We start from the raw sequence: 13,856 nt of genomic DNA, 5'->3' as shown, positions 1-13,856 counted from the left end.
CCCCGACGATATCAAGGGGTTCTGCAACTTGCCCCTGGGCGCCTACCCTGACGAGGTCGACTGAATGGTGGCACACCAGGTACCCAAGGGAAAGGGGGCAAGAAGTAGCCCAGGGGAGAGGCCACTCGGTCCGGGGACTGGGAAACCAGACAGTGAGTCAGCGTGTTGCGGTTGGAACCCCACTGACTCCGTGGCATACCCCTCTGCCACGGCTAGGGACCTGGGCTGGGACGCAGTGGAGTTGGGTGGGCCTGCATCCCCCTCCCACTTCCATGACCACTCTGGCGGCCTCTGAACGGTGTGCTGCCCCGCTTGGGGTGCTAGCCTGTTTGCTGCCCCGCCTGGGGCCTCTGAACAGTGTGCTGCCCGGTGAGGCACTGGACTATTTGCTGCCCATTGGGACTTGGGCTAGCACTTTTGGGCTGCCCAGCCTGAGCCCGAAGACTGTTTCCCTGCCCTGGGCTGGGCCAAGCCCTGCCGGAGCAGGGTTGGGAGTGGGTGCAGCCTCCCTCCAAAACTGACAGGGAGGGACAGCCACCCATCCTACACCATCATTGGATATTTTTAAGAGTAGGTTAGACAAACATCTGTCCATTTCAATCTAGTCCTTCCCCTCCCTGCAAGTGTGCCTCTTGTCGTTTCTGCAGTCAGATCAGAGGCAGTCATTCAGAGCATAGGAAAGACAAGCTTTCTGCTTTCAGTTCTGGTACGCAGAACCTCTCTGGGTCAGAACAGCCAGCGCCACAACTGTAGGGAAAGTTCATCTTTGCCCCTGTAGTCCTTCTCTGCCACATGCTCAGCAGCTCTGTGGGGATGTTGCATGAGCAGTCCAGTCACACATAAGAGCTGTCGGGGGATGGAGTATGTATAGACGTGTGGCTGGTCAACACTAGAAGCCAAGAGGAGCTGGAGCATGCTCAGTGAGGATAGAATATTTGGAGACTTTAGCTGTTTAAATTCTTAGAAATCTCTACTGAGCACATGAAAACAGAGGCTTTTTCAAGGGTTTATAACTTGTCCAAATTTGGGGGAATTTTCACAGGAACAGCAAACATCCCTGACACAAAGGCCAAGTCCCCTGCCAAATTTCAAGTGCTTGCTCCAAAGCAAGGGGGCACTAGAGCTTCTCAAAGAAAAGGTTGCCAGATTTTTTTTTTTTTTTTTTTAACTTTGCAAAAGATTGTTTTTCTCTAGTCTCATTCTTAGAAATATCTGAACCATTTGGGCTGAATTTTTTTTTTTTTTTTTTTTGAATTAGCCTTTGACAGACCCCTGGCATGGGAAATTTCAGCCCAAATGGATAAAGTTTTACAAAATTATAAGTAAATTAAAACAGGGTCTTGTAATGGAGTGTTGAGTAACCTTAACAGGTGGTGCTACCAGCCCCACCTATATTATATGTACACAACAGTGATTTCCATTTTCTTGAGTTCTGATCTTATGATTCTTATATAAATATATAAGAAGGGCAATAAACGCTCCTGCTTTTAGGCATAAGCCAATCACTAATCGACATGGGTTGGGGTGAGTAAGAAATTTCCCCTGTAGGCTAGTTGTTCCATACTTGTCCACTAGAGGGTTTTGCAGAACATCCTCTGAAATCCACTTTCAGAGACAGGACACTGGACTAGATAGACCACTGATCTGGTATAACAATGTTTATGTTTCTAAGGAAGAAGTGTACAGAATGCATGTAAGTGAAAGTATAATATGCTCTGAGTTATGAGTATGTGCCATCCATAAAAGGTTTAAGCCAGCTCTGAGAATTTGTCACATGGCCTCCAAGGATCACCTGTCAGCCAAATGCAAGTTTATTTTAAATATATCCATACTTGAATCTTAATATCTTTCCGAGAAATGTGTCTCTCTGAATCAATTTTTCTCTGGTCCTCATTGGACTACAATTTTGCTTGTGTATTTGTGCAAGAAAGGCAGTGCTGGAATCATGCCGGTGTGGGGCTGACTATCCCCAAGAGGATAGACAAAATGAAAATAGTAGTGTTGAAGGTTAGCACTGTTTGCTGAATTCCAGCATTAAATAATGGTGTGTGTTTAACTAGAGTGTAAAGCAAAGTCATACTAATCAGGGCTCTGCAATCCCTTTTGAACGATATATATTACTGTAAACCATTATTTCTGGAGCAACTTAGTTTAAGAAAAAAAATACAACTTACTCCACCACTAACTGGTCCAAATGAGTGTCCAGAAGAATCAGGTTCTTCAATATACAAAGTATAGAAATCTGGCCTAGATTTAAACCAAAGAAAAGAGCATTTTGAGAATTTGGGAAAGTTTCTGTAAAAAACTTTATTTAAAAAAGTAAACATTGAACAAAATTCCAAGCAAACAAAAAAATGTACCAAAGTTTAAGGAGGCTCCTCTCAACCGCTTTGTAAGTGAACATAAACATGTAGGCCCACATTTTCAGAAGTGGCCCTCAATGTCTCTAGTAGGACACCCAGAAATTGAGAATTAGAGGCCATGTCTGAAAAATCTGAGCCTACAGCCAGACTTCTTCCTGCTTCACTGGGTGAGACTCCAGAGAGCTTCATATCACTTCCAATTTATGAGGTATTCATCTATTATCCCTCACATAAAAGAATGAAAAGCTTTTTCATTTATTCACATGTAACACAAATTAACCTGGTAATTCATTGCTCCATTTGACTACACAAAAATAATTCTTAAAATAATATTATTTAACTTAACCATCAGAAACACAACAGGAACAAAATGGCCACCCAACTGCTAACCTACATTTCCCAGAACACCTCAGGCCTACAGTCTGGGTTCACACCTCCTCCCCAGGTATAAAAGCTCTGAGCATGTATCTATTGCAGAGCATGCATATTACAAGGAATTAACATTAATTCTTGTTTGTCAGTCTGCAGCACATAGGAACACAGAAAACTCCCACAAAACTATAATAAAATAACTTTTGACAACTGAGCCATAGTCTGGATTACTGTGTATAAAGTAAAATATTTACTCCTCCCAGATAAGACTTTTAATTCTTTGATGCACAAATATCCACAATACTACTGGCGTCTTTACACAGTCTTTTTTCCTCTCAGTCTCAGGATAGGATGTGGATGTCTCAGAATTTATCCAGTAAACACCAAAGAAAAAAGAAATTGCAAGCCAGCAAAAGACAAAAAAGAAAAACCAGCCTGTACATTCCCATCCATATACATACACCCTGAACTCATACTGGAAGTAACTTGGTTTACTTCTTTCATCTCTACCTCTCAATCCAGGAAGATAATATGCACAACCATAAATACAGCAACCCTTAATATCGCAAGAAAAAACAACTGAGCTAACTACATACAACCTCACTTGTTTTACAAGCATATGAAAATAAAGTGAAATCTATAAGAGTGAAAAACCTAGCATTTTTTTTAACACTTAGTTGGATATTATCAAGTTTTACCTCTCAGATTTGGAACCATCAAACCATTTGAGTACTTCTGAAATCCTCTGTTGATATATAATTGATCTAAAAATAATAATAATAATTAATTAGATGTTGTCAGCAAGCATTTCCCAATACAAATATATTCCTTTTCTAACACCCAGGAATGCAAACTTTCCTGGTAATTCGTTTAGGGCCTAAGAGTTGGATTAAAAAAAATAATAGGCATATGTTTTTGAATGTTAATGACTAAATGAGATACTTTCACTGTTTTATTTCCCTAATATTTTAATGAAATAGAACAGTTCTAATGATCATTAGTAAGGTCCTGATCCTGCAAACACTTGCATATGTACAAAGTTAAACAGGTGCAGAAGAGTTTATAGGTTCAAGGCCTAAGTTTCTAAAATGGACACATATGTATAAATAGGTAAAAAAGCTGTTTCCTTTCCATAGCACATACAATCCAAAGACTTTGATGTACATTAAAAACATTAACTAAGTATCCTCATAATACCTTGTTAGGTAGTTTAATATTATTATCCCCATTTTACAGATGAAGAAGCTGATGCACAGAGAGATTAACTTTCCCAAAGTCACACACAAAAGCCTGTGGCAGAGCTGGGAATAGTAACCAGGTCGTCTGACTCCCAGTCCTGTTCCTTAACCAGAAAGCCATCCTTCTTTGTACAGACTTATAAAGATAAGCCAGGGGCATAGCCAGAAGTGATTTTTTGGCAGGGCCTGTGGTTGACACGGGTGGGCTAGCTGAAAAACAAGCGCTTTCTGAACTTCCGGCTTCCGACATTCTGCTTAAGCTACCTTGGAAATTGGAGCAGTGGGCAGCTTAGTGATTCTCGGCCAGTCACTTCCCAAAATTCCTGCTTCCGACCACAGTGAGGTATGGGTACAAAGAGATTGGTCACCAGTGACTCCCATTCAGTGTTGTCTGTCATGGCGTCTGTCACATTCTCCTTCATCTGCACACTTGGCCATAGGGCATGGGTCTCAATCTGAGTCAGCAAGGTAAGATTCAGACAAAATCCACCACCAAAAAGTTCTGGTATTCCAGGGCACATAATGTGTTCCCGTGCCATACCACCTCCTTCACTCTCTTTAATTACTAGCTGGGTCCAACCTCCCTCACTTGTGTTCAGATTCATTTATGCTGAGCACTCACAAAACCATCTGTGCTTGAATCATTTACAGCAGGCTGTATTTATTTCATATCCATCTGGTGCTGCCATCTTCACACTGGGATAATGTTGTTTATAGGTCCCATTCTCTATTGTACCCATACTATTCACATATACAGATTCTTTAGTATTCCATGTCTGTCTAGGAATAGCAATCATACTTGGCACAGTCGAATTATTAATTTCATGTGGTGCTCAAGGTCCAGGACCTTCTAGCCTTGCAAATTGCAAATTTTCTTCCCCAGTATCATAAATTCCATTTTCCATTACTATGGTCCAGATAAGTGTGCTATTTAACAAGCTTGGCCATTCAAGTCATGGTACCACCATGTTGGGATTCCCTCTCTCCACTTGGCTTCCGAAAAACTCAGTTCAACTCCAGACTTTGTCACTCAGGAATCTTTATTTGGCATCCAGCAACATGGAGTGGATGTAGGGTACATCACAGATCCAAAGTTACTATCTCCCTTTATATACATTGACACATTTCTTTGCATTTACTATACATTGCATCAAACATTTTTGGATTAGTTTAGATACTCTAGGAACCATACATTATACAGCATGTTCTGTTCATGCACTGTCCATGCTCAATCTACTCTTTAGCTCATCTTTGTATTCCTGATTTATCTTATTGATTATTATCTTGTTTGTAGTAAATGATTCCTTGGGTGTAGCATCTCTTATCTTTGCTAGCTCAGACATTCTGTCTCTTATCTTAGTCACCCATTTACTTAGTTAGCACAAACATTCTGTTTTCAATCTGCTAATCTATTTACCTCCTTATCCCATTTTCCAAGAAATGAGGCCTCCCCATGTTCAGTTATTCATGTCAAGTCGGGCCTATCTACAATACACCAGGGGTAACCAAACCGTGGTTCTTTTATAGATAAAGTGCAGCTCACTGAGCCCTCCCCCATTCTCCACCTATCAGAATGGGGGAGGAGGGAACTCAGGGCTTCTGCCCTGTGGTCAGGTGGTGGGGCTATGAGTGGTGGGGCCAAAGACTGGTGCCTGCTGAAAGTGGGGGGTGCAATTTAAAGGTTCACCCCCCCCCCAACAGCTTGATTCAGACACCCCAGGCATGCCCCCTCATGCCCTCAGCAGCCACTCTCTGCAGCTCCCAGCTCTTTACTGCTGCCTCTCCCCATGGAGCTAAAGCAGTGGGCCCTCCCTGAAGCTCCCAGATGTTTGCCACTGACTCTCCCCACAGCTGCAGCTACCAGCTTGCCAGCTCCTGCAGCTGCTATGAAGGGAGGAGGCCCAGCCACACCATGTGACCAAAAGGCGCCAACCAACCCTGACAAAAATCTGGAGAGCCATGTGACTCCACATGCCCTCCCACCTGTCACCTCTGTCTTCTGCCCAGCAGGGAAGAGGGTCTCAGGGCTTCAGCCCCATAGGGTGTGCCTGCCAGGGCTTGGAGCTTCAGTCTTGCAGGGCACACCCCACGGGGCTGAAGTCCTGAGACATCCCTCCCCATAGGGCTGAAGCCCCCAAGCCTCAGCAGTCACCTCCTGCAGGGCTGAAGCCCCAAGCCCCGGTAGGCACACCCCAGCTTTCGAACTTCTGAAAATTGTCATATGTGGCTCAGAGGTCAGTAAATTTGGCCACCCCTGATATATACATTTCCTATAAAACAATACGCTACAAAAACATTGGCCTGGTGGGAAGGGTACTATGTGAATATTCTTGTCGTGAAAAAAAAAATCAGAGAAAATACAATATATTTTGCAGATTTGCCTGGAATACTTTTCTGTTTTAATCAAAATTGAAAGACTGTTTTCTAGTGGGAAACTGTCATTTTGCTGTAAGCTGAAACTTTTAAAGCCATCTAGGGGATAGGGACGCCCATTAATTATCCATGGTAACTGGGCATGTAAGTCCTTTAAGTGGTTTTGAAAATCTCAGTCATAAATGTTAGTTTCACAGTAAAAGTGGGATAATTTGATGCTAATATGGTATCTGTTTCCCAGAACTTTGGTAAGAGCTCTAATACTTCACCTTTATTAAAAAACCAACTGCCAACTTGCCGCTTTGGACCAACCTATAAGATTTTTGTCATAAATCTTTAGATTATATTGAAACTTACTTGTTGTACATCCTGTACAAATTGGGATATGTTCCATTAATAGGAACATCTGATCCAGGCCAAAAGAAGGTGCCAGCCTTCAAATTCTGATACATTGCTGTCAGCCAGATCTATAGGTAGAAGACACAAATATCTTATCTCAGGCCTTTCACACTACTGGATAACCAGATACAACACAGTAGAGGTAAGCCAAAGTACAGATTCAGAAAAATGCAAGTGAAGATCCCTTGCTAGGCTCACATTTTTCAGTTGTTTCTTTCACCTGCCCTACTTTTACCTAACTATTGCAATGTTTTGTGAGCTGATATTTTTCTCCTGAAAGAAAAATGTAATGGATTGAAGTTGGAACATTGCCCTCTACTGGCTGTTCACAGCTTAGAAAGAATATAAGGGTATTTCTATAACTGACAGCTAACAATGAACCTCCTTTTGTTCCAGTGATAAAGGCCTGTGCTCGTGGTTTTGGATGTTTAGGGCCCAGTTTGAACTCAACAGAGGTGTATGTTGTTTTATAATAGAGAGGGGATAAACTCCTATATTTAGAGTTGCAATCACAGTCCCATTATAAGACTGATTGGATTCCTCATGAAACAATAAAAATGATATATTTGAACCTATGTAATCTTTAGTTCTTTTTCAAAATGTTTTGTGCTATGTTTATATTTTGATATTACTAATGAAAGAATAATATCAATTTTAAGTCAGAGCTAAACATCAATTTGTAATGAAATATGCAATATTATACTTAATAAAGACTTTGTTTATAAAATGGGCAGTGAAAGATCTATGATGTCCTCAATTGCACATTCCCTTGCTTTTAAGCATTTGGATTTTGTAAATGATGTGACAAGTAAGGACACTCGACCCTCAACAACCTTAAACTGTGCATTTGTTTTTAAACAATTTTTTTTTAGAACAGGTCTGAAAGTCTATTGTAAGGGTTGCTGCTGCAGTATGCACAGCTAAATCCAAGGAGCAAAATCTAGGAAAACTCCCAGTGACTTCAGTGGTGCCAGCACTTCACTTCAGAGGGGCCAATGTATTTTAAATTTTCTCACAAAGTAGCACCACAAGATAAAGTTTTCAGATATAGAAAATAATTCAGATCTTAAAATTTAAACAGCTTTTCCTCCTGTATCAAAGGCAAACTATCTCTTAAGAAACCTGCAGTATACACAGCATGATTGGATTGCAGAACCATTTAATGAACCTTGATATCACACAACTTGGTATTTTATGCTTTGACATGAGCTAATATAGAGGCTAAGACAAGAACCATAGAAAGAATGACACATACTGGCTGTCCGCTCCACCAGATAGGGTCGAATTTTGCCTGCCCAGAAAGTGAGAAACTCTGTTTCAAGTTTACATCGTACATGTTGTTATCAATGATACCATGAGATTCTGGATACAAACCCTAAGAATGAAAATAAATTAAGAAAGGTGAAATATTTCTCTCACTCTTAAAGTAAAATGAAATCTATATTATGTTCCATTACAACTGACTATAGAAGTTAAAGATAGAAAAGACTTATTAGGTCACATATAATCCTTTTATCTGCCAATGAAGAGTTCAGCTTTCATATTTTCATCCCAATTTCACTAAATTGGAGAAACTACTGACACATGAAACCTGATGTGTTTGTAAACAGGCATGATAGATCTCAACTAGTAACAGCAAGAACAGTATTAATATGCAGCTATATTCTGGCTGAGATCAGCACCCCTGGTACAATCTGTCCACAGGGCTGGGCATAGATACTTCTGCTAAGCAAGGCAGCATATTTATGTCAACATGTGGTCTATGGCCCCTTCCTCCTTGGCTGCTGTCTGCCATGCCCCTCCATGGCTCCTTATCCTACCCCTTCCTTACTGTTACTCTCACTGTAGCATCACATCTAAAATCAGATTGTTAACTCCTTGGGATAGGACTTCCTCTCTGTATTTGTCCTGCTAACACATCTAACATTTTGCAGGCTGTATAAATAACGAAGAGTAAAAATAATAAATTCTCATTTACCGTGACAATAGTGTAGTGGTTTGGGAAGGTTTTGGTGGGGTAAGCAGCTCTCATGTACTTTGAATGCGTGCCACACGTTTCTGCAACAAATCATGCTCAAATTACTTCCCAAGCAATTTTCATATTGAAAATTAGAGCTAGTCACAAAACATTTTTAGATAACATTTTTCACCAGGTTCAGTTGCTATGAACTGCTATCATCTGCAAATGTTCAGATAAGCTGTCCAAGGTACTTATATAAGCCCCATTACTGTAGCATCTCACAATTTTAATGTCACAGTGTTCCTGTGAGGTAGCAAAATGTTAATAGCCTCAGTTTACAGATTTGGAATTGAGGCAAGCACACAATGGCTAAGTGACTTGTCCAAGGTCAAACAGGCAGTCTGACAGAGCAGGGAATTAAAACGGACCTCCCAAGACCAAGACTACTGCCCTAACCACTGGACCAGCTTTCATTTCTCCTTTGAATAGTCACTTCTCATGATTTGTGACTGCTTACTGAAATCCAACTTCATTCTTCTGTTTAAAATGTTTCTGTCACCCCGTCAAAGATTGGAAAGAATTTGGTTTTCAGTGATCCACCACACTACGTAAAAAGCAAATAATCAGATTAAACAACCCATAGGCTGAAAACTATTCATCCAAACTATTTGGCAAATCCTTACAAATAATGAATAAACACATTGGATTCATCAGGCTCAGTTTATAAATAATTCACAAAGAGTAAAAAGGGCTAAATTAATAATGGACATTACCTGTAATTAATAGTTTGACTAACTCTGTTGAATATAATACCTAAGTTTTCTGGGCCAAACTGTTAAAACAATCTGTGGAGTTAGTAAAAATACAAGGATAGATCACCACAAGCTCCCAGGTTTGTAAAAATAGCAGGGGTGGTGGCAGTGAATTTTTTTAAGTTCTTATATTATCATCTACTGATCACCAATGGTCCACAAAGACCTTCTGTGTGGTCTGCATAGTTGCTAGTGTCACCGTGCTAACTCACTGATAAGTCTTCCAGTACAAAATGAGTTTATTTTCATGTTTCCTCTTCTTAATCCTTTCCTAACTTTACTCTCTCATGGAACCATGTACTATAATGCTGCAGAGAATGTGTGGGACCTGGATTGACATCTGGGAAAAGGAAATGGTCCTTGAGAAGAACTGGGTCATGATATGAAAATTAGCACACTTCAGTTTTATCTTCTTTCTTATGTAAATATGGGCTTTTTCCCCCTTCCACTGCAAAGGGCTGCTAATGTGAGAAAAAAAGTGTGTGAGAGTTCACAAGCCGCTGTTAAAATTGAAAACAGATGTGTATAACTGGTGAGTGTTTCATATTAAAACAAAGTCTTGCAATTGTCCCTGTTCGAAATATCCTCCTGAAATTAACATTTATTTCATTCCAGTAGGAAAGATACACTTTCCTTACATCTGTTTCAAATGGAACTTGAAAAAAACTTGGACTTTTGCATGTTATAATTTATTAGCTGATTGCATTTCTTCTGCTGGCTCAGCAGCAGCAAAGCATAAAGTATTTATGCAAGGAGTCAGGTCAGTTTGCTCATTAGTCAGAGTTATGACTTTCTTATAGCCCTTGTTATATTTAATAAGTTAGCCACAAACCAGATAAGTTTGTTTATCCAATTACACTTAGTGGCTTCCAGCAATCAGAACAAGTTTTTAAATATATAACATAAAAACTAAATACAGTATCAATCTGTCAGTTTCAGAGTATGGTTATTATGGGATAGTAGAGGAAGAAGATGAATGAATTGAACCATAGGGACATTAGGAGCAATGAGGCTTTGATTCTAAAATATTCCAATGAAAACCATACTCCACTTATGCCCACATTTTGAGGGCCCACTACAGAAATTTTCTCAGGACCCTCTACTCCCAATGACTTCAGAGCACTGTGAATCTTTCAGGGTTGTGGCCGTAATAATTAAGTGAATCAGCATATTAAAGTTTACATTTAATAAATACAAGTGCAGTAATTTATGGTGTTTGATCTACATTTAAATACGCCGATAGCTATGAATAGAACAAAATTCCTGACTCAAAAAGACTGTCTGACATTTGAGTGACATTTCACTGTTACACAATTCATTGCTCTTCAGTATTACGATATAATTTAATATGACAATAAGTGATGGGCCTTTGGATGTTTTATTACTACTTACAGTAATTTAATATAATGGATGATAGAAAATGTATTAAAACTTCCAGTGGAATGTTTTCAGCCTCAAATTTTATTTGAATGAATGTATCACAATATTTGTTTAAAAAAGTTAGAGACTGCAGGCCAATACTGGTAGCCACTGATCAATGGATGATTACAATGCACTCCAACACCCAGGTTAATCCTCAGCAAACCACTGACAAGAGGACTGCTATGGGATATTTCTCTAGTGACCAGGGAGTCACATATATAATGGTGAAAGAAGGAACTGAAGAAATTGCCAGCAGGTTCTGGTTTTTAATTGTCACTGCTTCCTCGGTAACTTACTGAGTTTTTCGATATTTGGAAGTAAAGAATTCCATGTTTGTAAATATTCTGCTCTAAAACCATCCATCGAAAAGAGGATAAGTGGTGGCAAATCAAACCTGCAAGTAAAGTGGGAGTTTGTCATCAGAAAGGAATTTTAGCCACATTCTGGGAAATGCATAGTGATGTCAATAGTGTTGCCCTGGAAGCCAGGAACCGAAGTTCCAAATACTTTTTTTTTTTTTTTTACTAATTTATAATCCTTTATAACAATAAATAATTAGCCAGAAAGTAAGGGAATAAAAAGAAAGGTTATTTAATTTAGCTTTCAAAACTGGGCTAGCGAACAGTTGCAAGGGTACAAGAATAAGAACACTAAGTACACTAAGAACACTTAGAACCTAGGAAATGTAATGTGTTGGTTTTTATTTTAAAGAAAACTTACTATGGTAAGGAATGGCAATCAGAATAGCTGTTGCTTTCTGCAGAGCTGCTGACAAAAAGAAATGACTGCCAAGTGATTGCTTTAAAGTAGCACAGAGAGATAACAATGATATGTGACGGACTATGAACAATTCAGCTAAGAAAAAATACTATTTTTTTTTTCTGAGAAGTAGATGTACATATTATTCCTGCTTTTCATAAACAACTAAATTTTTATGTGGATTTGATATCATGTATTCTGTTCCAAGGTGTATTGTGACAGATTGGCATGCTGCATCCTACATATAACCTTTTACATTTGAAAAAAAGGGTATGCTGGTTGATCAGAAACCTGGCCAAGTCCAAAGTATTATACTCTCTAACTATGTCATCAGTTGAACTCAAGAGAACAGGATTCAAGGCCTTCCAGAAAAATCAATATAAAGTAGCACTGATACAAGACAGACAGATTATCCATCCAAGGGGAGTACTACATTATATTATTTAGTAGGATTGGCATTATAGTAGCATTTAGGGACTCCAGTAATGGACAGGTCTCCGCTGTGCTAGGCACTGTACAAATACATAACAAAGACAGTCCCTGCCTGGAGAACAGACATTCTCCATAAAAGATGACAGACAACAGATGGCTACAATAGACGGGGGGAGTGGGGAGGGGGGAACGGGACACAAGGGAATATTGAGGAACTGGTCAGCCTCAGTATATATACCGTTGTATACTTTTCCCATTTTATAGAGAAAATATATGACTATTCCATCCCTTTTCAGCAGCCACATTTTTCTAGGCTAAGAGCTTTTACTGTTAATGTATTATTATTAATAATTAAATGTAAGTGAGACAGCAGGGGAGAAAAGAAAAAGGGGGCTACTGCTAAGTATTTCCTCTGAAACCTGCTAAAAGCTGAAATTGCTAAAAAAAGAAATTAAGAGCATGCTGTGGCTGGGATGAAGGTATTATCAGCATGAGTTTGAGATAACCTGTGGATAACTCCTGACTTCATCACTTGTAAGGGATATCACTTCCACATATGAGTTGTCAGTTTGTGTGTATTTTATATATATACACACAACACTGTGGTTACTTAATAGCATTTGTTATATGCACATCTTGACTCTGTGTGTGTGTGTGTGTGTACATATATATATACACACATACATATACAGTCAGAACCACCGAGATGCACATATAACAAACGCTATTAAGTAACCACACTTTTATATTTCTTATCCTGCATTCTTCCAATTGCCTGTTGGTGTCGCTCATTGTGTCATGTCTAAAGTTTAAATTGTGCATTCTCCAGGACAGGAACCAATTTTTTCCAATTGCTATAAAACAATTAATGAAATTTTAGGCACTGTATAAATAATTATTTCTTATTACAGGCTTCCCAAAATTTGTGTACTTCTGATTATTATAACATTTTCTCTCTATCAGAAAAGTTTCACTTTCAATGTTTAAAAGAAAAATGAAAAAAAAATTAATAAATAGACTGATAATGAGTGAACAAATCATCCTACCCTTCCGGGCACTGAGAAGTGCTTTGTGAAGGACATGATTCTTTCACCCAAGGCGTTTCACCTGAAAAGCACAAGAAGTGTCACTGCAGCACTGTAGAAAAGTAAATGAACACAACAAAAAGCAGTTTCCTTTCCACCCCCTGTGATTTTTTGACACTCTGCTTAATGCTCATAAACATTTATTGTATGTTAACGATCTACTAGAATCTCTTTAGAAAAATAAAGGGAATAATGAGAGAGACAAGAAGGACAAAACAAAGAGGAAAGGAATAATAGAGAGAAGTGAAGGGGCAGAAAGAGCAGTGGATTTTTTAAAATTGTTTTTTTTTATATTCTTCTCCCTCCCACAGAAAAGTCCTCCCACTAAGGATCCCAAGGCAGGCAGAAACAATAACCATTTTCACAGTGACCTTCATTGTGACTTATTAAAGCCAACAATTATGCATCTAAATAAAAAGTGAAAATTAAAAAAAGCCAGGAGAAGGAGTGAGAACAGGTTCTAGTATTATGATTACAACATTGAAATAGTTGTTTTGGATGCTTCCCACCACACAATTTCAAAGAACTCCACTTATAGATGCAGGATGGTATCAGTCCTTTATGCTCTCTGACATCATAGTCATGACATATGATTTGTTTTGCCAGTGGCATTTTTGCTATATCCATTAACAAATTTGCAC

At 39.1% G+C, this 13,856-nt stretch overlaps 1 protein-coding gene across 1 annotated transcript in view; it reads right to left on the bottom strand.

Moving 5' to 3' along the window:
• Positions 1-13,856, bottom strand: part of ENPP3 (ectonucleotide pyrophosphatase/phosphodiesterase 3) — a 63,844-nt gene that overhangs the window by 33,289 nt on the left and 16,699 nt on the right. Inside the window, exons 5-11 of the mRNA XM_067546750.1 lie at positions 13,177-13,237; positions 11,236-11,333; positions 8,724-8,803; positions 8,001-8,120; positions 6,704-6,813; positions 3,434-3,499; positions 2,175-2,247 (exon numbers count right to left, since the gene is read on the bottom strand). Coding sequence (XP_067402851.1) covers positions 2,175-2,247; positions 3,434-3,499; positions 6,704-6,813; positions 8,001-8,120; positions 8,724-8,803; positions 11,236-11,333; positions 13,177-13,237 — 608 coding nt within the window. The remainder of the gene's footprint in view (positions 1-2,174; positions 2,248-3,433; positions 3,500-6,703; positions 6,814-8,000; positions 8,121-8,723; positions 8,804-11,235; positions 11,334-13,176; positions 13,238-13,856) is intronic.

This window comes from Emydura macquarii, unplaced genomic scaffold (genome assembly GCF_026122565.2).
Source record: "Emydura macquarii macquarii isolate MOO-44397 ecotype Brisbane River unplaced genomic scaffold, CSIRO-AGI_Emac_v2 contig_1146, whole genome shotgun sequence".
Taxonomy (NCBI): Eukaryota; Metazoa; Chordata; order Testudines; family Chelidae; genus Emydura; species Emydura macquarii.
The sequence above is the reverse complement of the archived record's forward strand: the minus strand, read 5'-3'. Positions and strand labels throughout refer to the sequence as shown.